This window comes from Rhinatrema bivittatum, chromosome 19 (genome assembly GCF_901001135.1).
Source record: "Rhinatrema bivittatum chromosome 19, aRhiBiv1.1, whole genome shotgun sequence".
Lineage (NCBI taxonomy): Eukaryota > Metazoa > Chordata > Amphibia > Gymnophiona > Rhinatrematidae > Rhinatrema > Rhinatrema bivittatum.
In genome coordinates this window covers 31882449-31908470 of record NC_042633.1, presented here as the reverse complement: position 1 = coordinate 31908470, position 26022 = coordinate 31882449, and the positions used below count along the sequence as shown (strand labels likewise).

Here is a 26022-nt window from a genome sequence, read left to right as displayed (position 1 = left end):
TCTACTATCAGTTGAAATGCTTTGGCCGACAATTCCCACTCTCCTGGATCCAGACTCTCCCTGCTTAGAAAGTCTGCTCTGACATTGTCTTTTCCTGTGATGTGGGAGGCTGAGATCATCTGTAGATGTACTTCTGCCCACTCCATAAGGTCTGTCTCCTGTGACAGTTGCTGGCTCTTGGTTCCTCCCTGCTGATTGATGTAGGCCACCATCGTTGTATTGTCTAACATCACGTGGACCGCCTGTCCCTAGAGTCTGTGGCTAAACTGTAAACATGCCAATCTGACTGCCCAGGCTTCCAGGCGATTGATGTTCCAGTGGGCTTTTCTTCTGTCCAACGTCCCTGGGGCTGTCAGTTCCTGACAGTGGGCTCCCCAGCCCTGGAAACTCACATCTGTCGTGAGAGCCAGCCAGCTCGGGGAGGACATTGACACACCCCTGCTCAGATAAGCTTCCTGTAACCACCACTGGAGGTGACAGCAGACTCCCCTTGGTAAGTGAAGACGAGCCGAATAGTCTTGAGATTGTGGGTTCCAATGTGATAGCAATGAGCACTGAAGAGAGATGCATGTGTGCCCTCGCCCATGGCACTACTTACAGGGTTGCTGCCATCAAACCGAGAACTTGGAGATAGCTCCACACCGTTGGGCATATTGTGTTCACCAACCGACACACCTGGTACGTCAACTTCTGTATCTGTGTGGGTGGAAGAAAGACCTTGCCCCGCCTGGTGTTGAACTAAACTCCCAGATACCGTATAATTCTGACTGCTGAGCTAGGCACTACTAAGTTTGTGCCAGCATATGTCAAATACGTGCTGTGCTGTCTGCTGTAAGGAAAGCAGCTAGTTACAACTACAGTATATGGGCCTAAGTCAGCAAGGAGTGAAGGACATAAGGAATGGCTCACATATGTGTGGAGATCACCTATAAAGGAAAGTGCAGACATCGATAAGAAATGATCGATGTCTTCCTACAAGCCGTGGGAAGATAAGACAGAAGGAGAACCAACATTTGGACATGAAAGAAAGAGAATGAATGTTTGGTCTAGGGAAAGGAAGCCAGGCCAAAGTGACGTACTTGGCAAAGGTAACTAGAAAAAAAAATGTATATAAGCCTTGTAAGATTGTGACATAGGCAAGGATGTGCTTAAGGGCTTCTGATAATTTGCAGAGTCTACACTTATCCTTCCCAGACACTTCTATTGTAATTGGCTATCATTTATTTATTTATTTATCATAATAAATATTTTACTAAATTTCTAAACTATCTATCTGAGTCTCGTGTCTGGTATATGGGGGCTAAAACCATACAATACTCAAAGGACTGGAAAGGCTTGAGGCTGCTCTTCAAAAGGTTTACTGCTCAACCGAGTTTCTATAACAAGGAGATCACCTTGTTGGTCACCAGGAGGCTCTCTTCCACAGACCTGGCCCGGATCAGCCAATGCTGCCGCTATGACCACCATATTCTTGGAAAAGGTACTAGGGGCAGTGGCTAAGCCGAAGAGCAATGCCTGAAACAGATAATACCGACCCAGCAGATTGGAACATGTAGGCAGGCCTCAGATAGGTCCAGGGAAGTTAGGAACTCTCCCGGTTGTACGGCCATTATCACGGAGTACAAGGTTTCCATGCCAAAATGAGATACTCGTGTCACTTGATGCTCTTGAGGTCCAGGATGGGGCGAAAGGAACCTTTCTTCTTGGGTACGACGAAATAGATGGAATAACGCCCCATATTTTCCTGGGGCAAAGGTACTGGGATCACAGCCCTCATCCTGAGGAGTCTTAGAAGTGTAATCTCCACTGCCTGCTTCTTGTCCTGGGAGTGGCAGGGAGACATCATGAATACGTCCTGAGGAGTGCTGTGGAATTCCAGCGCATATCCTTTTCGTATGACTTCCAGTACCCATTTGTCCGAAGTGATCTCGACCCACCATTGGTAAAAGAGAGACAGACGGTCCCCTATCTCCTCTTTCCGAAGGTGGGTCGGTAAAATTTCATTGGGGGGTTCAGGACGAGCCTGAACCCGAACCTGCCCCTCTCCTGGGCTGCCAGGTACGAAAGGGTTGGGACCTCCCAAGGGGGTCAAGACTTCTGAAATGTCGAATTTCTGTGGGGCGAAAATGCTGGGAACCCTTGGAATGACCCCCTCATAAGTGAGGAGCGCTGTAGTTGCCTCCTCTTATCTTCTGGGGAACTTAAGATTAGCCCCATTTGCTGGCCAGCTTTTCCAACGTGCTCCTGAATAGGAGTGATCCTTTAGAGGACATCTAAGTAAGATTAGCTTTGGAGGTTGCGTCAGCCTACCAGTTCCACAGCCATAGCTGTCATCTGGCCACCACCACTGAGGCCACTCCTCCAGCCAAAGTACGGACTAAATCAGAGCCTGCGTCTGCTAAAAAGGCGCAGCGGGTTCCATAACTGCTCTGGGATTCACACCTGAGTCATCAATTTCCTGAGAGAGAAGCAGACACGAAGGAGCCACCAGAGCACAAGAAGTGATCTGTAAGGTCATTGCTAGGGCGTCAAAGGCTTGTTTAAGGATGGACTCCATCTGTCTATGGCTTCCAGTACTGGAAAGTAGCAAGAAGCTTTCTGCAGGGAAATCAGAATTGGGTTCTTTGGTTCCGTCATAGAGTGCGCCCCAGGAGCTCCCAGCATTTTCAGGGTCTGGGAAACCAGGGCCGGCAATTTGCCTCTATGGAAAAACCTTAACATGGTCCAACACTGTTCTAAACCAGGGGAGATTTCCCCATCTTCCAAGGAATCAGGATCCTCCTCTTCATCTGTGCCATCCTGGTCCCTTGGTACAAGAGCAGAAGTGCAGTGCTGCAGAGCGTGGGAGCCTCAGTAAGCCACTGAAGGAGCGAGGAGAAGCCTAGAGCTACCACCAGTAAGGATGAATGTTGTTGCAGTGTGTGTGTGAGGGAAATGGGATGCAGGAGGGAGATTCTCAGTGGGGTGGGAAGTGAGAGAGAGGGGATGCTGCTGTGTAAATGTGTGGGAGAATCGGATAATGTTGTTTTATTACCCTGGCTTCTCTCCAACAAAACAAACTTGGATATTTACCTGGAAAAATAAGGAGTAATTTGTTTCAACTGATTTTCTCCTGTTTTGGTTCTTATAATAAACCCTTACAATTTCCCAAGAAAAATATAGAATAAAATCCAAAAATGAAGGTCCCCAAGGATAGAATGTAGTTCTGATTCCTTACCTCTTCCTGGGAACGCCTCTCTGCATTCTGAAGCTCTACTCTCAGCCTGTGCATCTCCTGCTCTCTCTCCCTCTCTCTTCCCGTCATCTCCTGGAGGGCCTCTTCCAGCCTGTATGCCTCCTGCTCTCTCTCCCTTAGGGACACCAACTCCACCCTTTGCTTCTCCAGTTCAGCCCTGGCTTGATCCCTCTCCCTGGTCAGACCGTCCTTCAGGGCCCTCAGTGCCTCCTGTTCCGCTTGCTTCTCCTCTTGTAGGGCCTGCTCCTGTTCTGCCACTTTCAGCCGGGCTTGCAGCCCCTCTGCCTCCTCCTGCAGATGAGCCAGGATGGCCTCCCGTTCCCGCAGCTTTTCCTGCAGATGGGTGGAGGCAGTCCGGAGCCCCTGTGCCTCAACCTCCAGTCGCTGGATGTCACAGTTCTGCTGGGATATGGTTTCTGCCTGGCGGGCGAGTTCCACTGTATGCTGGGAAGCTGTGAAATCAGCATCTCTGTCTAATGACCTGAGGCAGATACATAGAGAACCAGAGTTGTATATCATTATACAATACTATAGCATTAACAAATGTATGAGATATAATTATACTCCATACAGTGCCATAAAATCATAACTATTTAAGTATAGCACTAACAGCATGTGTGCTGTATAATCACAGATACAGTAAGGTGAAATTTAATCTTAACCATTAATCTCCTTTCCTTGAGTCCTGACAGACCAGTCCAGACTGACGGGATTAACTCTTTCACCAGCAGGTGGAGGCAGAGAACGCCTCCTGGTTTCTTGATGTCATCCTTTCTTTATATTCTGGGATAGCAGGATCTGACATCAGTAGCTTCTTGTTCATGCCCTAGGTACCATATTGCCACTATTGTGTTGTACCCATCTAATCTGTAGACAGGAGATAAAGGAGGAAAGTGAAGAGAAACAGAAAATAAAAGAAATGAGTTAAAGTAACTGACCATATTTTGAACAGGTTCTACCTTTTTTCCTTCTTTGGTGCCCCGCTTATTAATTTCTGTGCTGCATAGCCGGGCAGACTCACAACCTCTCTCTCTTTTTTTTTTTTTTTTACTAAATGCCTGAAGAGAGGGGGGAACACTGTCTAAATCACTACTTTATTCCCTTCTTCTCTGTTTGAGAGGGATCTGGACTGGTCAGTCAGGACTCAAGGAGAGGAAATTAACAGATAAGATTAAACTCCATCTTCCCTTTCATCCTGCAGACCAGTCCAGACAGATGGGACATGCCAAAGCAGTACCTATGTCAGGTGGGTTAAGGACTCAACTGCCTCCAGCACTTTCCTGCCAAACTTAAATCCTCTTGACTGCAAGCCCAGTTTTTAATGCTTCTCAAAAGAATGCAATAATGACCATGTGGCTGCCCTACAAATTTCCTGTAGGGACTCTAACGTAGATGCCCACCAGGACAAAGACTGTACCCTGGTAGAATGTGCCGTCAGCCTGGCCGGCACTTGCCTGCTTTGCCCAATATAGACCTGCCATTATTGCTTCCTTGATCCACCGTGAAATGGATGCTTTGGATGTTGCCTGTCCCTGCCTCCTAAAGTAATTTGTGATTCTGAGCAGGTGCAGGATTCTCTTTTCCCCTTTGCATTCCTCTCTCTTAAATGCTGGGAGAGATATTTCTCGATTCACGTGGACCTCTTGATACTACCTTAGGCAGGAAAGAAGGGACTGGGCAGATTGTGTCCCTGTCTTTGTAAAATGTCAGGTATGAGTCCCTACACGATAGTGCCTGAAGCTCCAAGATCCTCCTGGCTGAGCGTATTTCTACCAGAAATACTATTTTCAATGTCACATTCTTCAAGGATGCTTCCTTTAGGGACTCGAAAGGTGATGTCAAAGCTCTTCAGATCAAGTTCATATTCCATGCTGCTATTATGCGGTGGGGGAGGGGGCACCCAAGCCTCACCACCCTGAGGAAATGCACCACGTCTGGCTGGGTACTTCCAGATCTTCCACTTGGCCTCTAACATGCTATTGCCGCTGCTTGTACCTTCAGAGAAATTCTAGAATTGTCCTTACGTGCGCTTTGGATGGAACAACCCCCTTCCGCATTAAGATTTGAATACTATCCATACCCTGCCTTGGGAGATGCAGTGCTTCCTTGCCTTCAAGAGAGTTGCAATCACTGCATCCGAGCAGCCTCTGTTTTTTAAACTTCCTCCTTTCAATAGCCAGGATGTAAGACAATAAGGTCCTGGGTTTTCCATGACCAATCGGCCCTTGATCCTTGCTAGTCTGAGGGGTCCCTCCTTTTTCAGACTTATCAAATCCCTGTACCACAGGCGCCTGAGCCAGTCCAGTGCCACCCGAATGACCCAACCATCGTGATCTGATACCCTCCAAAGTATTCTTGCAGTCATTGGCCATGGTGGGAAAACAGAGCAAATTGCCCACCAGCCATGCCTGAGTTAGTGCATCTATAGCTTCTGAGCTTTTTCCCTGGCTTGATTGAAACATTTCTTGACTTTGGCATTTCCATGGGTTGTCCCCAATACTCCATTATTTTCACAATTTCGTCTTACAACAGCTACCACACTGAGGTCCATTGTGTACTGGCTGAGATAATCTGCTTGCCTGTTGTCTATCCCCGCTATATGGCCCGTCATCAAATCTCCTAGGTAAACCTCTGCCAGCTCATTAGGTTTTCAGCTTCTTTCTGTAGTTGTGGGCTCCAGGTGCCTCCCCGTTTGCTCACGTATGCCACTACTGTGGCACTGTCTGATGGCAGCTTTACCGCCTCCCCCTTCAACCTGGGGAGGCAATCGCTGAGCACCAGTCTGATTGCCCTGAGCTCCAAGTGGTTTATTGACCAGGAGGCCTCTCTCTCTCTGTCCACTTGCCTTGCGCCAGCTGCTCTTCACAGTAGGCTCCGCCCCAGAGGCTGGCCTCTGTAATCACGGTCATTCATGCTAGTGGGTCTAACAACATCCCTGGAAACATACTGGTGTTGGTCATCCACCACCGGAGCCTGCCCCAAACCATTTCTGGTAGTCCCAGCCCTGGGGGAAGCAACTCCGCTAACTGCGTCCCTTGTAAAGGGCACATGTGTGTCCTCGCCAAGGGAATAAGATCTATGGCCGCCACCATAGAGCCCAACATTTGCAGAGAGGTCCTCACCTTGGGCCTCCTGCTCACTAACAGTTTTCTTACTTCTGCTTGCAATTTCGCAATCCTTTTCCTGGATCAGAAAGACTTTCCCACCAGATATACCAGGGTCTGGGATGAGTTTGACTGGTTCTTGGCCTCGTTCACGACCCACCCTAAGTTTTCCAAGTTACTTCACCCTCAGGGTGGATCTCTTGCTTTCGTGCCATGGTCCTGATTAGCCATTTGTCCAGATAAGAATGAACCAAAGTTCTTTCCTTTCTTAGTGCTGCCACCAATACTGCCCTCACCTCAGGAAAGATGCAGGGTGCTTTAGCTAGGCCAAAGGGCAAGATCTTGAACTGATAATGGCCTTCCAGCACTATAAATCTTAGAAACTTCTGGTTTATCTCTGAATAGAATATGTAGATAAGCTTCCGCCAGGTCTAGGGAAGTGAGAAATTCTCCCTTCCATACTGACTTCAGTGTTTCCATTTTGAAATGGGGAGGCTTTAGAAACTTGTTTACTTTCTTTAAGTCTAGAACTGGACAACTCGTACCTTCCTTTTTTGGAACCACAAAATACAGGGAATCACATCTTTCCCTATTTGGGATTCGGGAACCGGTATTATCGCTTCTAGGCAGTGCAATTTTTTTTACCGTTGACTGAATAGCCTCTTTTCTTAATTGTGATCTGCATGGGAATATTATGTATGACTCTGGAACTGGGGTGGCCAGTTCAAGGGCATAGCCCCATTGAACGATTTCTAAGATCCACTTCTCCTTGGTGCTCTGGATCCACTCGTAAAATGTTGCTAAGTGATCACCCACTTGGGGAAGTGAGGGGTGGACCCCTCAAATCCTTATTTGGCCCCTCTGGGCCCCCCCTACATCGGAGGGCCCTATCTTTGATGCCTCTCTGACTTCCACAAAAGGCCAATCTTGTCTGGGTCTTGCCCCCTTGTGTGTATATTCTTGGAGCTCTTTATGTCTAGGCTTCCCTGGTCACTCCTTAAGGGCTCTTTTCATCCCCCTACCTCAGTCTTCCTACAGTTTCTTAGGCTTAGACTCCCCTAAGGTTTTAATCAGTTTCTCTAATTCTCCAAACAAGAAACATCCCTTAAAGGACAATCTAATCAGGTGGGACCTTGACAAAGAATCTGCTGAGATACTAGTCAGCAGATCACTTTAGCCAGGTTCTTATGGCCTGGATTGGCCACTGTTGGAAACAGGATGCTGGGCTTGATGGACACCTTGGTCTGACCCAGTATGGCATGTTCTTAGGTACTTTCTTACTATGAACTCTGTTGCTACTTGTTTAGCCAAAGTCCTAATCACATCATACAGGGTATCTGCTATAAAGGCTGCCCCTGCTTCCTTCTGATCAGCCTCTGAAGGCCTAGCGTCTGCTCCTTTCACCAAGTCTTGCCACTGCTGTATCCATCTCCCTAGTGCTCTGGCCACATAAGCATCACAAATTGCCACTTGTAGGAGGAAGCTTGCTACTTTGAAGGACCTCTTCAAGACTGATTTGATCTTTCACTCTTGCGCATCCTTGAGGTCTGAGCCTCCTTCCAATAGGATGGTGGTCTTCCTACTTTAAATAACTGCTCCACTTTCTCTAGCCGTAGAGGATGCACTTTACCAATGGTGTGTCTAGCCTTCAGGGTTATATCTGGGGTGTCTCATTCTGCCAGCACCATATTCCTTATACATAGAAACGACGGCAGAAAAGGACCAAACGGTCCAGCCAGTCTGCCCAGCAAGCTTGTGGTGGCATCAAAAGTATCAAACTTATTGGTTAAGGAAGTAACAACCGCATCAGCAAGTTACTCCCACTCCTGCTTGTTTTCTCAGACCTTAAAATTTAGTGTCCTCATTGGTTGCTGTCTGAGTCCGATTCCCCACCTACCATTAAAGCAAAGAATAATATTGGAGCAGAGAGCAATATTGGAGTTGTAGCAATAGCATGAAGGCTTATTGGTTAAGGGTAGCAACCACCACACAGCAAGTTACCCCCATGCACTTCCCTCTTCATTTCCATCCTTTAGTCCCTAGGGATCCACAATGTTTATCCCATGCCCCTTTGAATTCTTTCACTGTTTTTGTCTTCACCACTTCTTCCAGAAGGGCATTCCAGGCATCCACCACCCTTCTCAGTGAAGAAATATTTCCTGATGCTGGTTCTGAGTCGCCCTCCCTGGAGTTTCATTATGTGACCCCTAGTTGTACTGATTTCTTTCCAACAGAAAAGGTTTGTTGATAAATAAAATACAATAAATAAATAAATGATGCATTATTTGTAAACTTTTATATACCGTTGTTTGGAGCATGCCTTCACAATGGTTTACAATGATAAAAATAAACACAAAAAAATCATGAACTGTAAAACAATAAAACTCGCTAACAGAAATTACTTACACATCAAGCTATAAAATAAGACAAAAATAAATGAGAACATAAAAAGATAAAACAACATATACTAAATATTAAATACAAGCCTTCTAAGTTCATGAAAACCCTAAAAATAGTGACTAAGATAGAAATAAAATCTAATTAGATGGTTAAATAAAAATAATCCTAATAAAAGCATCATAAAACCTTTCAGCTATCTGAAGGTCTGTATCATATCCCCCCTGCTCCTCCTCTCCTCCAGGGTCTACATATTCAGGTCCTTCATCCTCTCCTCACAAGTCATTTGATGGAGACCCCCAACCATTTTGTTCACCCTCATCTGGACCGCCTCCATCCTGTCTCTGTCCCTTTTGAGATACGGGCTCCAGAACTGAAGACAGTACTCCAGGTGATGCCTCACCAAGGACCTGTACAAGGGCATCACCACCTCCTTTTCCTTACTGGTTATTGCTCTCTATGCAGCCCAGCATTCTTCTGGCTTTAGCTAGCGCCTTGTCACATTGGTTCACCGTCTTCAGATCGCTTGACACTATCACCCCAAGGTCCCTCTCCTGCTCTGTGCACAACAGCCCTTCACCCCTCATCACATACAGCTCTTTTGGATTATCACACCCCAGATGCAGGACTCTGCCCTTCTTGGCATTGAATCCCAGCTGCCATATCTTCCACCACTCTTCCAGCTTCCTTAAATCCCGTCTCATTCTCTCCACTCCTTCCGGCGTGTCCACTCTGTGGCAGATCTTAGTATCATTCGCAAATAGAAAGAGAAAGTCCTGGCCAGCTTCTTTATGCCCACGCGGACTGGGTCTCCTCTCCTCCTGTCTTTCTTTTCATCTTCCATTAAGTCCAAGGATTGTATTTGCCTTTAAGATGAGGGGTTCTAGCTCTTCTTTCTTAAATAACCTGACTGCCATGTCCTTGTATTCTCGTATGTCCTTCTCTCCCCTTTCCCCTGAGCCTTGAAGGCTTCTCGGATCTTCAGAGCTTAGGCCCAGGAGACCATGCGCTAAGCGGGGAAAACAAGCTTTTTAAACGGAGGCTTTTTTGCTCCCATCTGCCATTCCTCTGGGGGTGACCTGCAATTAAAATCACTGCCTCTCATCTCACTACAGGCCCTTTGCATCATAAGGATAAAGTGCGATTAGAATTCCACCTCGTTAACAACTGCTCACCCCAATTCCTTAGAGGCTTGTGCTTCCCCATCGCAGCTTCTTCCTTGTGCAGGCACCTGCTCCTCCCCCGCAGCACATCTCTCTGGCTTGCCCTTGTACTTCCAGATCCCCCCCCCCCCCCCCCAATACCTGTTTCTCCATTGGTAGGTCTTGCATGTCACGTTTTGAACTCAAAACCTTCTGCTAAACTGCTCAACCCAGACTTCTCTCTTTTCCAGGGACATAAGTCATATCTTCAGACTGCACGTCTGCGGTAAAATCACATCCAAACCAAGACTGTCTTAAGCTAAATGGGCAAGACTTGCCTTGGGTAAAGCCATGGTGACTGTGTTCCATTAAACCAAATCTCGAAGGGATATTTGCCAAAGAGGCAGAAAGGGGAGACAGAAGGCTTCACCTGAATGTGGAGGGATACAATTTTCTCAGTGGAAAAGGGTAAACAGTGGAGTGCCTCAGGGATCTGTACTTGGACCGGTGCTTTTCAATATATATATATATATATATATATATATAAATGATCTGGAAAGGAATACGATGAGTGAGGTTATCAAATTTGCGGATGATACAAGATTATTCAGAGTAGTTAAATCACAAGCGGACTGTGATACATTACAGGAGGACCTTGCAAGACTGGAAGATTGGGCATCCAAATGGCAGATGAAATTTAATGTGGATAAGTGCAAGGTGATGCATATAGGGAAAAATAACCCTTGCTGTAGTTACACGATGTTAGGTTCCATATTAGGAGCTACCACCCAGGAAAGAGATCTAGGCATCATAGTGGATAATACTTTAAAATCGTCGGCTCAGTGTGCTGCAGCAGTCAAAAAAACAAACAGAATGTTAGGAATTATTAGGAAGGGAATGGTGAATAAAACGGAAAATGTCATAATGCCTCTGTATCGCTCCATGGTGAGACCACACCTTGAATACTGTGTACAATTCTGGTTGCCGCATCTCAAAAAAGATATAGTTGCGATGGAGAAGGTACAGAGAAGGGCAACCAAAATGATAAAGGGGATGGAACAGCTCCCCTTTGAGGAAAGGCTGAAGAGGTTAGGGCTGTTCAGCTTGGAGAAGAGACGGCTGAGAGGGGATATGATAGAGGTCTTTAAGATCATGAGAGGTCTTGAACAAGTAGATGTGACTCGGTTATTTACCCTTTCGAATAATAGAAGGACTAGGGGGCACTCCATGAAGTTAGCAAGTAGCACATTTAAGACTAATCAGAGATAATTCATTTTCACTCAACGCACAATAAAGCTCTGGAATTTGTTGCCAGAGGATGTGGTTAGGGAAGTTAGTGTAGCTGGGTTTAAAAAAGATTTGGATAAGTTCTTGGAGGAGAAGTCCATTAACTGCTATTAATCCAGTTTACTTAGGGAATAGCCACTGCTATTAATTGCATCAGTAGCATGGGATCTTCTTAGTGTTTGGGTAATTGCCAGGTTCTTGTGGCCTGGTTTTGGCCTCTGTTGGAAACAGGATGCTGGGCTTGATGGACCCTTGGTCTGACCCAGCATGGCAATTTCTTATGTTCTTATGGTCCTGAAATAGTGTCTGTAGTCACTGAAACCACAATACCCGCTGCCCGCAGGATCTTCAATGCCACAGGAACAGTTGATTTTTTAAGTTACTCCACTAGTTATAAAGACTAATCCAAAGGGAAATAGCCACCAATAGTGTATGTTTTCCTCTCTCAGAATAGTAGTGATGACACCCATCTCCTTCCTTTTATGCATCATGAGAGGTCATTAAAAATCCCAATTGTGTGGCCATCCCAATGAGCAGATCTCACTTTCCTTGCTTGTTTTTAGCACACTCTCCTTCACCAGGAAGCTATGCAGGCATGCAATTATGTCCTGTGGCACATTTCTGGCAGTGGGGCCGAGTGCCCGATGAGCTCTTGTCAATTTTAACCACTTGCTCCTCAACTAGATCTGATCCAAAATCAATATGGCCCTTACAGATCTGCTGGATCACCAAGGCAGAATTTTCATAATCAGATATATTTCAGGCAGTCTGCGAATGCGTATATGAGCCTGACAGGATCTTGTTCTCCAGATCCTTGAGCTTGTCTGCCATTTCATCAAGAGCTTTGTGTAACTGCATGAGAGAGGAGGCCTGATCGTCTATGTGCATCTCCACCTCTTCCATCCTCTTCCCACAATCTGAAACTCATGTCAGAGATCAGTGGCATGCAACAATATCTCCTGTCACTGACTTGATTTCCCGCAAGAGTTTGCATTGCCCGAGGTCCTCCTCCTCCTGCCCCTTGGGTTCAGCCGTTATGCTGCGATTTCCGGGTCTCAGCCAGCTGGAATTGTAGAAGTACTGCCGGAAATCACTGTTTTGTTCCTCACAGACTCCCGAGTTCCTCTGTCGGGACTGACAGCAATGGTTCGGAGCCGCTGCCCCCGCTCTCCCTCAGCGACTCGCTTCTGTGACCTTTAGCATACTTTTGATCAAAGTACTATGTGGGTCGCAAAGAGGCATCTACCAGGCTCAAATGGGAAATGGATTTATTTGAGGGAATAACAGCTTCACAGAGTCCCTGTTGTCTCCTAATACTATCTTCTTCATATATGTTTGGTTTTTTTTTGGGGGGGGGGGGGGTTGTAATTTCTGCTATTCCAGGCCAGCCACCACCAGCTAGAAGCAGAGAACTATTGATGTCAGATCCTGCTAAGCCAGAATATATAGGAAGGATAATGTCAAGAAATGGGAAAGAATTCTCTGCCTGTACTTGCTGGTGAAAGATTTAATCCCATCTGTCTGAACCGGTCTGCAGGATGAAAAGAAATATTAGGATACAGGCAATGATTAGCATGAGTCAATAGGTGAGAGAGTTCCCTACCCCAAAGAGCCTGCCATCTAAGTGTGGATACCTGGGTTCCCTCTTGGGTCTGTACTGCTTTTCTGCTAGAATCCCAGTTCTTAACCTCACCCTTACTGCTCAGTGGCAACAGATCAGGGGGCTCAGTCTGCGTACACGCCATCATCACAGTAGCTATGACAGAATCAACAGAGAAAGTACGACTTCTACTATTACTTATTTTTAAAGCGCTATTGGATATATGCAGCACTGTACATAAAAGGCAGTCCCTACTCCATGGAACTTATAATGTCAAGACCAACTTACAAGAGTCTGGGGAAAGCGCATTTATAATAAACGCTTCTCTATAATAGTTAAAAGGGAGTCTCAAAAAGGTGAGTTTTCAGTTTGAACTTCAGAGGGAGCATGACACACGCATCTGGCGCAGCAAAGTATAAAGCGCGGGGCCTGTGCTGGAGAAAACGTGCTCAGAGAAGAGGGACTTGCCTGATGAACTGAGTTCATGGGGAAAGATGTAAGAAGAGAAGGTGATGAGGAGCTTCAGAGAGAAAGCAAACCAAAACTCCAGCCCTGCCCAGACAAAGAGAGGGGCCCTTCAAATATTGGTTGGATTCCTGCTGTACCTGGATCTGGTACCCATCTCTTCAACATCTGTTCGGCCACGCCCGCGGAGGGCCTCCCTGCCCTCGGGCCTCCTCTGCATTGCCCTGAAGTACTCATTCTCTCGCTTCAAGGACAGGAGCTCTTGGCACAGTGGAGCCCAGGGGTCAGTAAACACAGCAGGTGATGGCAGAGACGATGGGCGTGTGCTCCTCCAGGTCTGTCCTGAAGGAAGAGTGAGCCCCGCTGTGGCAGAAGGAAGCTTTCTCTGGAAGTGGGAGGGGGGGATTAGCTCACTCTGACCTGGAGGGCAAGAGCAAACCATGGTTTAGGCTTCGTGCTTTACAGTTCACTTTCTGTTTGAGATTTACAACTAATTCCACCATTCCCCCACCGCTCAGCATTTCTGTCTCTTTGGCTCAGCCAAACCATAAACATTTTCAAGTGTAACAGAGCAAATATTTTATGTAGAAATAGTTTTCAATTCAGTGGGTTAACCCTTTTATTGCCATATTAGTTTCATGAGAAATCTAAGTGTTTGTAATCTATTTTACTGAACCAACAAAAAAGGAAACACACACATTAAACCTTCTCAGCTTAACAGTTAATCAGTTAAGGTTAATCAGTTTAACCCGCGTCACACAGCGGGTTAAACAGTGCGCTCGGCTGAGCGCAAAGTATTGCATCGGCCCCAAAGGGAGTCAGACAACAGAGACTCAGATACATAGGCATCATCTGAAGTGTTACCAGGTGACTTCACATTACTAGGAACAAGATAATCTAAGTCTGGTTTGTCCTACTGATCTATAAACTTATAGGCCTACTTTCTTAATAAAAAAATATATATATATTGACAACACCTTATCACTGCAGGCAGTTTTTCAACTAATAAATAGACTCAGTTTCATAATCAATTACTCTTAAAGTGGACAGGGATCCTTCAGAGACAAATACAAGCATGCAAAGGGAAGACCAAAGAGTGTCCAATGTTACCTGCTGACTTTGGTATTGTAAAAGCCGCTGGAGGTTCGAGATTCTCTCCTTTCCTCTTTCTGTCATCCATTATTCTGTAGAGTTATATTCCTGTAGAAAAGAAAAATGAGGAAAAAAGAGCAGATCTTTTTAACACTTGACACAATGAATACTTGTTGCTACAAATTTTCTGTAAGAGACTAGCCATTTGCTGGAAGTTCAGCAAATCAACTGATATACATTGCTACAAACTTGCTATATACTGCTATGTATGTAACACTCATAAATTGTTATACCTGTATTCATGCCATACATTTGTCTCTTAGTAAGCATTTTTTCCCAGAAACAGAATGGGAGAAAAGCCTTAATAAAACAGATCATTTATTTATCTGATTTCTATGTTACCTATCAATAAAGATCTAGGCTGTGGACAACTAAAACATCCATAATAAATCATAACATTGATAACTTCAAGCACATGGCTCTCCCAGCTCGGACTCAACATAAAAGTGTGGCCTATTAGTTAGAGCAAAAGACTAAAGACTAAGAACCAGGGAAACCAAGGTTCAAATCCTACTGCTGCTTGTGATCTTGGGTCCCTTCACCCTCCACTGCCTTAGGGATAAACTTAGATTGCGAGCCCTCTGGTGACAAGGAAGTAGCTAAACATAACCCACTTTCAAGTATCGCCAAAGGCAGAATATAAATAAAACGGGGGCGGTGGGGGGGGGATTAAAAAGAAAAATCAAGCCACTGAACTGAAGTTCCACAGTACCTATAAGTTCCAATAAAAGCTACAGGAAAAGAAGTATAAATACCTATGCATCAATAAAAGACCCTGTAAGTAGCCATACTACACGTTGCTATAAGCCCCGCTACTCTGGACTGAAGTTATCCTGACAATGCCTCTCTTGCACCAAGCGGCCATGCTGCACGCACAGCCGTACCCGACGCGCGCCCAGAACCCGGCAACTCCGTCTCCTAGCAACCGTAGCCGAGTCCGGGACGCAACGCCCCAGCGTCCAAGCCCTTTCAGCGCGCCTGCGCAGCGTGCACTCCTCAGTCTGCCAGTGGGGCACTTTCACGTCGCCCCCACCCCTTTACGCATGCAGTCTGCCGGGGGAGAGGGAGAGAGAGAGAGCTGCGCATGCACCCCTTAGGTTGGCGGGAGAAGGAGGGGGACGCGGAAGTTTAAAGGCGAATGAGGATTGGCTGCCCACTGCTCGACTCCTAGCAACATCACCACCTCCCTGTCTTTTGGCGCCAAGTTTCAAAGACCTCCTCTTCATCCGCTGACACAGACGCGCAAGCGCGCGTACACGTGGGAGGGCCTGGTCACCTGCTGCAGCCGCAGTGGCGGCACCGCCCGCGTGAGGAGACAGGCTCCTTTCGCCCCTCCCCCTCCTCGCGACAGCGGTCCCAGGTAGGAGGAGGTCAAGAGCAGCGCGAGGTGCCGTGCGTGAACCGTCTGCACACGTGCGTGCCAAGCTCGCGGCCGCGCGCACCTGACAGGCTGTCAGTTAGTAAAAGCAAGGTGAAGGTAACGGACCGTGCAGGGCGCGTGCAAGGGTACCCCTTTCCTTGCCCCTCCTTCCTAACGGGCGTCTGCGACGGTTGCACACGGGAGGGAGGGGCCGCTGCGCGCGCAGGACAGAACGGACGTCGTGTGCGCGCGCGTGTCTGCTGGAGGCGCGCGAGAGCGCTTCCACACCTCTACGAGTCTGGAGGAGGGTGAGGAGCGGCCCGGCCCCGGGGGTTAAGCCCCGTGTCTCAGAGGGTGAAAGGTGGAAGACAAAATTCCCTTCTATTTTTTTTATCCTCGAGGGGGCGCTCCTAAGACTCCCACGTGTAACGGGTTGGGGTGAGATGCAGGGGTTTGCTAAAGAAGGGGGTGGGACGGAGTCTTTTCTCCTGCTGGTCCAGACTTGATTGCCCTGATTCTCTTTTCCTCTTTCTACACCCCCCCCCCCTCCCCCCATGTTCCTTTCCGGAAGTTAAGGCCGGTCTGGGCCCTGTCAGGGAAAGGGACATCTTCATTTATAACACACATACACACAAAAAAAATCCCGGGTGCAGGAGATGGAGTTGGGAAGACAAGTGGGATCTGCATTGCTTTAATGTGATTTGGTGCATCCCTTTATCTAGCTATATGTAACACTGTATTTAGCAACGGTGAAGCAGGTAAAACGGTGTTTTGGGTAATTTTGCCTGCAATGGGCAAAGATTGCTTGGGAGGGATTTAAGATATCTCTGTTAACTTAGGATGTGGCATGCCTTTACTCGACACCTTTCCACATTGCCTTCCTCATCTCCCTGCTTACTAATTATACAGGGAAACCAGTGAAATTCCCCTCTTCCAGGTTTTTTGATATGATTTCTGTTTGAGCAGTTCTTCACTCCTCATCCCTTAGCAATGTTAGTGACACCTGTAAACCCAAGAAGAGGAGTTTTCCTAATATAATTTGGAAAAGGGGGAAGGGTCAGATCCTTTAACGTCATGCTTTCGGAGGTACAGCCCTGTTTCCAGCTCCTGAGGATGGGGCTGGTGGGAACCCCTGGCTCGGTTAGCCCCATCTCCCAAGACCTGTACACCTTCCGGCCAGAGAGCCCACGCTGCATCTTCCGCCTGGGACGGCGGCCTGAGGTCTGTGATGTGGTGCTGGTATCTGAGAGGAACCCAGAGCTCATCTCCCAAATCCATGCAGAGATCCACGCAGAGAGGGACGAGGGTGGCAGCGGAGATTGGAGAGTTTATCTTGTGGACCGCAGTACCCATGGTAAGAGATCAACCTTTTACTCCCTTTCATTCTCCTTCGATGTACAGGAGAGCTACCATCTACTCAGTCTGTTGTCCTGCATGCGGTGTGAAGGGAGGCCTGCCTTGTCTTGGGTTGTGGGCCTGCATGCTGCATGAAGGAGGGCCTGGCTTGGGTTGTGATCTGTGTAAGGTGAGTTCAGCATGGGCGTACATCAGTTTAGTAGAAAGGCTAGAAAAAAATTTAAAAAAAAAATCTGATATGCATATTATCTTCAAAGAAATGGTGTGGTTTGAGCATGGAATAATAAGTATTCTGGGACTTGTGAATTCTCATCTTGTTGTCTTCTGTGCTTTGGGTCTAATGTCCAGCTCTGTCACTGATTGTGTGTGATCTGATTTGGGAGAATGCTTTTATCTCCCTTTACCTCTAATCCATGACTCTGACTGAATCTGTGTATGACACAAGGGGACGGGTTCATCACTTTCTCATCTTGTGCTTCTGTTTGAATTCCTGATGAAACTGAGTTTTCTCCATGGATAGGCAGGGTAAACGTTCACACATTTAGTGACAACACCATGTGTGACACTTAATTCTGTTGTCCACAGAAAACACCAGTTACAGGTAAGAAACTCTGTTATATTGTTGGGCCCTCAGTTCAAACAGCAAACAATTTTTCTGTCCCTGCATGCCACATATGTGCAAAAGCATGCTCATCTGAAAGGACTGCACAGACTGAAAGGCAAAATAATCTTTTGACAAAGTCTGAGACCTGAAATTCAGCTGAGGAGATCCAGCCAGACGCTGGAGGAACAGGTTTTGTCAGCTGCCTGGCTGCTTTGTTGTTACATGTCTTGCCAGGATGTTTTGTACTTCATGGCATAACTATGGGTCCTTGCGGTTTGTGCAGAGTCTTTAAACTTTTTTCTGTGGATGTATCACCCCCTTTCCCTCCCCAGGACACACCCTTGCCAGCTGAACAGGAATCTGCCTTGTATCTATTCCCTAACAGTTAGACATCATTGGGATGTGAACTGAACAACTGAGGAGCTACAATGGTGAGACAGCACACCTGGTTCCAAAATCACACTACTAACAAATTCTGTGGTAGGCTAGTCAGGAAGCAGAGAGTGGAAACCGAAGATGATGTGACCCAAGTTCCAATCCCAGCCTACTACCAACTCAAATTGTGACAGTTTTGCAGGAATAATGAAGAATCGTGACACTTGCAGAGTCAAAACCCATCACTGCCAGCTGTGCGCTAATCGCTTATCTTTACAGTAATAGTAAATTTTTTCCAAGGGAATGAATAGTTTTCTCTTGCTGTACTTTAATTGTTTCTCTTTAATTTCTCCCTCACAGGCACTTATGTTAATGAAGTCCGTGTCTGTCATGGTGTACACGTGGAGCTGTCGGACAGCGATATGGTGATTTTTGGCCACAGGGAGGCCGAGAAGATCCCTGAGGGGACACTGACCCCACAGCTGCAGGAGGAGCCAGAGTTCTATTTCCTGTTCCAAAAAGTTCGGCTTTGCCCGCGGGACTTTGATGCCATCACTACGCCTAAGGTGCTGAGCCCAAGTGATGGTGTTGTTGGAGGCAGCTGCTTCAAGCCCGTACCTTTCACAGACAGGCACACCAAGGATTTCAACAAGTTCCCCTCAGGGGCTACTCTGATCCTAAATTCTATTGGCAGCATCAGCAAACTAAAGCCACAGCCACTGACTTTTTCACGCACCCGGAGAGAGGCACTACACTCGGAGAGTGACGAAGCAACAGAAGCTCTCCAGTCTACCCCTCCATTGCCTAGAAGGGACACAATGAGCCAGAAAAAGGCTGTGGCAGCACATAGCAGACGCAAATCTGTGCACACGGTTCTGCCAGAGCTGGAGGACGAGGTGCAGGGACTGGCAGAACTGCCAGCACAAAAGAGGAAGCGGCTCTGCAGGTCGGAGTCTGAGATGGAGCTGGTACGCTGCAGCCGTACTCCAGGCCCTGTGGCCCGTGGTGGAGGGAGCAGCTACAAGAGGCGACTGGGGGACAGCAGGAGGAATGAGAGGCATAGAGAAGGAACAGCACAGACTCTGCAAGTGACCCCTGGCCGGTGAGTAGTTTACAGGGTGCAGGGGAGATGAGGAACTTTGAATAATTTTTGGGAATGTGCTTGACCATTGAACAGAGCTGAGTGCTTGTTCAGGGAATTCCTGTACCCAGTCACCTGGCTACTGCACAGTCCTTGTTTACAGATTAGTGAGAATATTTACATTCTTATATCCCAGTTGTCAACTTCTGTGGCCACTCCTGTTTCTGTAATGTGTTTTCTGATTTGACTGTTATTGAATGCCATCAGAAAACACACAAATACCTTGGGTCTGTGGAAGTGGATTCTATCTCCCTGACAGCTTATATCTCAGGAAATGTTAGTCATAATGCCTTTGCTTTTCTCCTCCCTGCCCCTTCTCTCAGCAATTTCTGTATGTGATTATTGCCCCTGCCTCTCTTCCCTAGCAATTCTTGTAGTTTGGTTATTGCTGTTCTCCCTGCCTGCTGCTTATGACTGTTATTCCTTGCCTTCTTTCTTTTTGTAGGAAGCGCCGTGGCCGCCCACGGAAGCACCCTCTGCGTGAAACCTGTCAGGTCTTCTCTCAAACCCTCTTTGCAGCAGAGCCATGTGCGGCTGATCGCTGCCGCCTCCCCCAAGATGACACTGTGGCCTGGGTGCAGTGTGACGATTGTGACTCCTGGTATCACGTGGCATGTGTGGGCTGCAGCTACAGTGCTGTGCAGGACACGGACTTCCGCTGTGGCTGTACGTAAACATGGGACATTCAGAGACCAGTGTTGTAAAAGATGCCCCTGCTATCCTGAAGGAGAAGACTCACAAATTTAATTCTCTTCAGTGCTTTTGTTCAGCTCTAGTGAAACTTTGGTGCTCTGCTTCCGGGGCTCTTGCACACCCTTTCTCCTTTGCATGGCCAAGACCTCCAGCGAAACCTGAACTCTGATCCATGCCCACAATGAATATTCAGAAAGCTGGCAGAAAAGATAATGTACTGAACAAGCTGCAGAGAAGAGGGACAGGTAATGAGAAACATGAAGTTAAGGCAAAGCAAATGACAATTAACAAGAATTTGAGGAGGGCTACAAGAACAGGGAGAACAAGGTGTTCACCCCATCTCCAGGAGAGAGGCAAAGACTGTGAGTGTGACCGATAAAATCACTGCTGTCTACTTACTACTGCTTTATATGGCTCTTATCAGACTGTGAGTGTGACCGATACAATCACTGCTGTCTACTTACTGCTTCTTATGGCTCTTATCAGGGAGCTTATACTTAAAGAGGATGTGTTAGTGGACATAATATATAGGTAGATATCCTTCAAAACTGGGAGGAACCATTTTCAATTACAAAAATAGCTTTTCTCTTAACTTTTTGGAGAGAGTCTCCTTATTTTGGCTTACAAAGGGGACAGAAGTCCCAGAAATGTTAGCTTTTCAGGGTGAACTTCCTTCCACGCATTGCGTGGGGAGCAAGGGAGTGCTGTGAGGTGGAGTTCATCCACTCTCTCCCCAAATGCAGCCCATGAGCCAGTGATGCAATATATAACAGATCTGGCAAGCACAGTAGAAGGGGAAGGGAGGAAAGAAAACCAGGGTTCATTTTGTTTTATGTCCACTAGCAAATGCATTCCTCTTGATGCTCTGGATCCTCAGAAGCACACAGGGAAGCAGGAATATCATCCTGGTACGTAACAAAAGCTTGTCTCAAAAAAATTATTTGATGAGCAAATTGAACCCCTCTGGCTGATTCTGGGTGCCCTGAGCTTCAGATAGGCTCCTTTTCATAGCACATTGGATGTTGATTGGTTCCCTTGACTGTGATGTCACAATCTGGGCAGCAAGCGTGAGATTTTAGCATTCTTTTAAAGATGGCAGCTCCCAGAGCACAACATAAAGGATTTACAGACTTTTCTAAAGTAAACTAAGTGATGAAGAGCCTGGCAGCTGCTGTTTGAAGTATTGCGCAGTGCGGATTGCTTATGAGGGTTTATTTTGTGCATTTAGTTGCAGGGTGGAAGTGGAATCCGAGATCTGGGTGTGTGTGTGTCCTTATGTTGTCATGCATTTAGTAATCAACTTCAACACTGCTACAGCAAAAATATCCCTAACATTTGAGTTTGTGTCACACTAAGGTAGCGGAATATAAACTGTGATTGGATCTGTTCTTGGGAGTCCCAGGGCAGCTGCATAGAGAGGCAGCATCCAGAGATCACTAGCACTAGGGGAAAAAAAAAGAAACACCCTGAGCTTTGTGCTCTACTGTCACTTTGCAGTAACATGAGTATAAACAGCTGGATCTGATCTAAGAGTCTTAGAGGCAGCCTTGCACACAGGCAGCACCCAAAGAGATGATACAAAGGGGTCTGGTTGGTTTTTCACTAGCAAAAGAATGGGACAAAGCCTACCATGCTTCCCTTGTCTGGTTTATCATATATTAATAGCTCAGGGTTTTCTGATGTGAAGGTAAACAAAGTAATAAACCTTTTTCTATTTAAAAGGCTAATTTTATATCCTGTGGTCTTTGTTTTTTGTTTTGTTTATAAGTGTACCAGGTGGTTTTCTTTAGTATCTGGTTCTCCTTGTTTTTCTGCATGTGATAAATAGCGGAGTCTCATGGGGTGAAGCTTCCAGTTTCTCTGCTGATCCAATGGAGAAAACCCTGCCTAGGAATTTCCAATGTTCCCCAGTAAAGTTATGTGCTTGCTATGTTGAAACACAGGTCAACCCAAACTGTAGGTGATGACTTAGTCCAATAAAAAGGTCTCACCTACAGCTGTTTTGTTTCTGTGTAATGCTTCCAACTGCCTTTTAGCCTAGTGTCGTGGCTGCTGTTACTTTTTAAAATGTTTAGCCACAGGCTAGTAACTGTGTTGGCAATGGGAAAACCATTTATGAGGCTAATACTATACTCACTTTTGGTGAAGTATTATCCGACAGCTGAAAAAAAGGGATGTGTGTGTGCTCTGGAAAGTTCCTGGTACCTTTTCTTTGTGCTGAAATAAGAATTATCTCGCAGCCTGCAAGCTGCCCAGGTAAGACTGCCCCAGCTAGGCCTGCAAGCAGCCTGAGGGTCTGCCCCCAGTGAGGATTCCCTGTACTGTGGGAGGTTCTGTCCCTTTTAAAGGGAGTTAACATTTTCCAGACTCTGATAACCCTTTCACCATGATATCTGGCAAAACAGCAAACCGTGCTTTATTGTAGAAAGAAAGAGGAGCAATAACACTTAGTTGGTGTTTATTTTTTTTTTAAAGCGCTCTTAATCAAAGTAGACCACAGAAAAAAAATGTGAAATCCACACACTTGTAAAGCAGAGAGGTATTATATAGAAAAATGAGCATTAACATTCTTGCAAGGAGGGGGTAGGAGGGTGTTAGTCACCTGCAGGGAATGACAGAACAAAGAGACATACATGGCCAGTGGTGAGTCACCCAATAGCAGTTACAGAGCCGAGAGATACACATTGCCCGAAGGGGGGACAAAACACGCTCTAAAGGTTTCCCTACATACCCCGCAGCACTGTGGGGGCCTGAATGAGACCCCCCCCCCCCCCATGAGCTCTCTTGTGGATGCTGGCTGGTGTGCGATCTCTCCCTAGTCTGTGGACACAGTGCATTTCATACAGATTAATGTTATGCAGACCCAAGTAAAACAAACATGAAAAATACATTCCTTTTGCGGCTTATTTTTAGGCTTCCCAACAGGCCAGCTTGAGGCATTGAAAGTCCACGCAGTGTTCCAGCTTTCACCTTGGGGTCATGGTTGGGGTCTTTTAGGTGGAGCTCGTGGCTCTGTCTGAAGGTGCTGGCCCCTCATGGAACTGGGGTGTGTAGAGGGTGGGGAAGGAGCCCCCAGCATAGCCTTGTGTGGCTGGGGCAGAAATCCCTGGCTGCAGCGGAAGTGCTCCAGGCAGTTGCTGAGGGATTGTGGGGTATGAGCCTGTACTGCTGTCACACTCCTGGGACGGGCAGTGGTTGCGTTTCCCTTTCTGACGTCGGTTGCAGAACCAGACTCGGACAACCTAAAGAGGAGAAGGACAGGAGAACTTGGCGAGAAAGTGACAGAAAATGGGAGACATGGAGGGAGGAGAGGGAACCGAACTGAATGGCTAGAAGGGGGAAGTCATTTCACAAGTTATAGCATGTGCAGGATTCGCCAGTAAATTAACCAAAAGTCTCCTCCCCTCAACAAAAAAAATCCTAAGGCTCCCTGGTGGATGGTAACACCACCCAGCTACCTGTACCTCTTACAGATCCCAGCAGGAAGAAGCCAGTCTGTGCTTCTGATTCCAGTTCCTCTCTGCAGTATCCAAACCTGTTTAATCCAGGGGGGAACAAGCAGGCAAAAAAAGTGCCAGAAATCTGCAGGGCAGTTGACTGGCACAACAGAACTTCCAGAAAAGGAAAGCATGTGGGCACTTTTGCCCCAATCCTTACATTTACCACTTTGGGGGGGGGAGGAGTTCTCAGCACTTTTCGGCACACGTCTTTCCTATTGCACAATTCTTTTTATCATTTCTGGAATTATTTCCCTTCCAGGGGTAGTAAGAGATTAAAATCCCGGGCAACTGTTTTAAAACTGTGCCAGCACATGGGCTCCTGCACTTTCATTTTGTGCCTCTAGTTTTGCTCGCACTTGGTTTGAAACCTATTTTGGGCTACTGTAGAGACAAACGAATTGGAAGCAGAGGCCATGCTCTCTCACATGGAGAAGCTCAGTAATAGATGCTGCTTTTTGTTTTTTTTTGGTGTGGGTGTGTGGAGAGGGGGTTTGTTCCTAAATCTGGCCACCTTTTAAATGTTTGAAATAGGCCTGCTACTTACATCTTTCTCTAGGCTGAGCTCCCCAGCGATATGAGCTATCTCTACCAGGTTTGGCTTAGGGCATTTCAGGAAGAAATATTCCAGCATCCCCTTCACGTTATTCTCGATGCTGGTTCTTCGCCGTTTCTTCGCCTGTTGGAGAACGCTCTCCATGTTACAAAGCTGCAAGGGGGTGGGGTGGGGGGGAGAGGGAACAGAAATGAGGAGTCAGGGAGTGGCTCCTGAGCTGAGGAACTTACGGAGTATAGAAGAAATAAAAATTAGTCCAAGAAACTGGAACACAATCTAATCTTCCTCTTGCATTGCCAATCCTGCAGTAACTTGAGAAAAAAAATAGTGATTTTATTTAACCAGACATGAGCTAGAAGTCGGAGCAAAGAAGGCCATGGGCATCACCTGAAGAGAGCCACAGAACGGACCGCAGACACGCATACATGCAAAGTCAAAGCTGGGGATTAGAACTCGGGCAGAAGGCTTTCCCTGGGGTCACGCTAGCAAAGTCTGGATTGGAGCTGAGGCACAGGAAGATAACGTGACACATCCTGAGATCATACAAAGTCAATGGCAGAGCTGAGGCACAGGGAGAGAAAGGGACACACCCCTGAGACCAAACACACAGGATTATTGACTGAGCTGCAGCACAAAGATAAAGTGACTCAGCATGAGTTCCCCCACACACAGAGCCGGGGATTAGAATTAAGGCACAGGGAGATAAGTGACGTGCTGGGAGGTCATGCACAAGGAGATGACACACAGTGATAGTTGGGCACAGAGAGGTAAAGCGGCTTGCTGCAAGGTCCCACACGAGCAGAGCCTGGCTCGGTACCTCCTGCAGGTTCTCGTTGGCGTCCGCGTCGTTCAGCCAGCGCTGCAGTAGCGGCTTCAGCTTGCACATGTTCTTGAAGCTGAGCTGCAGGGCCTCAAAGCGGCAGATGGTGGTCTGACTGAACATCTTCCCTGCGGGGAGAGGAACCAAAGTCAGGACCTGCAAAGGAACCCAGGTGGGGGGGGGCTGCCAGGGGCGAGGCAAGGAAAACATGAGGGGAGAGAGCAAACCTCCCAGCTGCCTGCAGGATTCCCCTTTGCTAAATCCATATTGGGTCTGCCTCCTTAATCTGTCTTCAGAATAGTAGCTACCATTTTGCCCAGCACTGATGTCAAGCTTACTAGTCTGTAGTTTCCCAGTTCACCCCGGGACTCTTTTAAAAAGTGGGCATTACTTGGCCACCCTCCAATCCTCAGGTTCCATAGCCGATACTAGTAAGTCTGCAATTTCCTTTTTTAGTTTAGTCACTACGCTAGGTGTATGCCGTCTGGTCCTGGTGATTTGTTGCCCTTTCGCTTGTCAGTCTGCTCTATTACATATTCTTGCTTCGCCGTGATCTGCTTCAAGTTCCCCGAATCAGCACCCTCAGGGAATGTTTCCAGCACAGTCATTTCCCCAGCCTCTCCTCGGTAAAAACCAAAGCAAAAGGATTCCTTTTAGTTTTTCTGCTCTGGCCTTGTCTTCCCTGAGGCCCCCTAGCGGTCCATCCAACTCCCTCACCATAGGCTTCTTGTTTCAAAGAAACTTGCAAAGGTTTTTTTTTCTTTCTTTCTGGCAAGCTTCTTTTCAAATTCCCTTTTGGCCTGCCTTATGAATGTTTTGCATCCAATTGGCCAGTGCTCATGCTCTTTCCTATTTTCTTCATTTGGCTTCCTGCTCCAGTTCTTGAAAGATGTCCTTCTGACTTTAATAGCCTCTTTCTCCTCACCATTTAACCAGGCTGGCAGATGTTTTAGTCTTCTTTCTACCTTTTCTAATGTAACATAACAGTAGAAAAAACCCCAAGTGGTGCAGTAGTCTGGCCAGCAAGTTTTATTTATTTCTCTGGGCAGGTTACCCCCAGGCCTTCTGTTAAGGAGAGTAACTGCCGCTCCTCGCTGGTTTCCCCATGCCATGCAGGTTAACTCATTTCAATCCTTTAGCTACTAGGGGTCCTCTGTGTTTCTCTCAAGCCCCGTTGAATTCCATGACTGTTCTCGTCTTCACCACCTCTTCCGGCATCCACCACATTTCCTGATGTT

General features: G+C 46.9%; 3 protein-coding genes across 5 annotated transcripts in view; 1 reads left to right on the top strand and 2 right to left on the bottom strand.

The window, feature by feature from the left end:
- CCHCR1 (coiled-coil alpha-helical rod protein 1) overlaps positions 1 to 15937 on the bottom strand; it is a 54701-nt gene extending 38764 nt beyond the window's left edge. The window contains exons 1-4 of one of the 2 annotated variants that reach the window (XM_029584866.1): positions 15869 to 15937; positions 14341 to 14430; positions 13371 to 13650; positions 3218 to 3716 (exon numbers count right to left, since the gene is read on the bottom strand). In XM_029584866.1, the coding sequence (XP_029440726.1) occupies positions 3218 to 3716; positions 13371 to 13650; positions 14341 to 14410 (849 nt within the window). In that variant the 5' untranslated portion in view covers positions 14411 to 14430; positions 15869 to 15937. Of the gene's footprint in view, positions 1 to 3217; positions 3717 to 13370; positions 13651 to 14340; positions 14431 to 15137; positions 15387 to 15868 lie in introns of those variants that run through there. The other variant, XM_029584865.1, reaches the window with a different exon arrangement.
- Positions 15938 to 16274: 337 nt separating this feature from the next.
- Positions 16275 to 21643, top strand: TCF19 (transcription factor 19). The gene is made up of 3 exons (XM_029584869.1): positions 16275 to 17096; positions 18438 to 19179; positions 19664 to 21643. The coding sequence occupies exons 1-3, from the start codon at positions 16817 to 16819 to the stop codon at positions 19890 to 19892; spliced, it is 1251 nt and encodes a 416-aa protein (XP_029440729.1). The 5' UTR covers positions 16275 to 16816; the 3' UTR covers positions 19893 to 21643.
- Positions 21644 to 22395: 752 nt separating this feature from the next.
- Positions 22396 to 25407, bottom strand: POU5F1 (POU class 5 homeobox 1). Of its 2 annotated transcripts, XM_029584871.1 has the most exons (4): positions 25318 to 25407; positions 24782 to 24912; positions 23956 to 24117; positions 22396 to 23153 (listed from the first exon to the last, which is right to left on the bottom strand). In XM_029584871.1, exons 2-4 carry the CDS (start codon positions 24905 to 24907, stop codon positions 22905 to 22907), a joined length of 537 nt encoding a protein of 178 aa, XP_029440731.1. In that variant the 5' UTR covers positions 24908 to 24912; positions 25318 to 25407; the 3' UTR covers positions 22396 to 22904. The 2 variants fall into 2 exon arrangements, with proteins under 2 accessions (XP_029440731.1, XP_029440730.1); XM_029584870.1 differs by having other exon boundaries at positions 24782 to 25396.
- Between the last annotated feature and the right edge of the window lie 615 nt (positions 25408 to 26022).

What these genes read in the sequence shown, in the direction of transcription:
- TCF19 (XM_029584869.1), top strand. Translation starts at nt 16,817, where the DNA reads ATGCTTTCGGAGGTACAGCCCTGTTTCCAGCTCCTGAGGATGGGGCTG. An exon ending in TGTGGACCGCAGTACCCATG is followed by an intron (nt 17,097 to 18,437) that starts GTAAGAGATCAA and finishes TCTCCCTCACAG; the next exon opens with GCACTTATGTTAATGAAGTC. An exon ending in CTGCAAGTGACCCCTGGCCG is followed by an intron (nt 19,180 to 19,663) that starts GTGAGTAGTTTA and finishes TTCTTTTTGTAG; the next exon opens with GAAGCGCCGTGGCCGCCCAC.
- POU5F1 (XM_029584870.1), bottom strand. Translation starts at nt 24,994, where the DNA reads ATGTTTTCCTTGCCTCGCCCCTGGCAGCCCCCCCCCACCTGGGTTCCT. An exon ending in CCAACGAGAACCTGCAGGAG is followed by an intron (nt 24,118 to 24,781) that starts GTACCGAGCCAG and finishes ACCCCCTTGCAG; the next exon opens with CTTTGTAACATGGAGAGCGT. An exon ending in AGCTCAGCCTAGAGAAAGAT is followed by an intron (nt 23,154 to 23,955) that starts GTAAGTAGCAGG and finishes TCTCCTCTTTAG; the next exon opens with GTTGTCCGAGTCTGGTTCTG.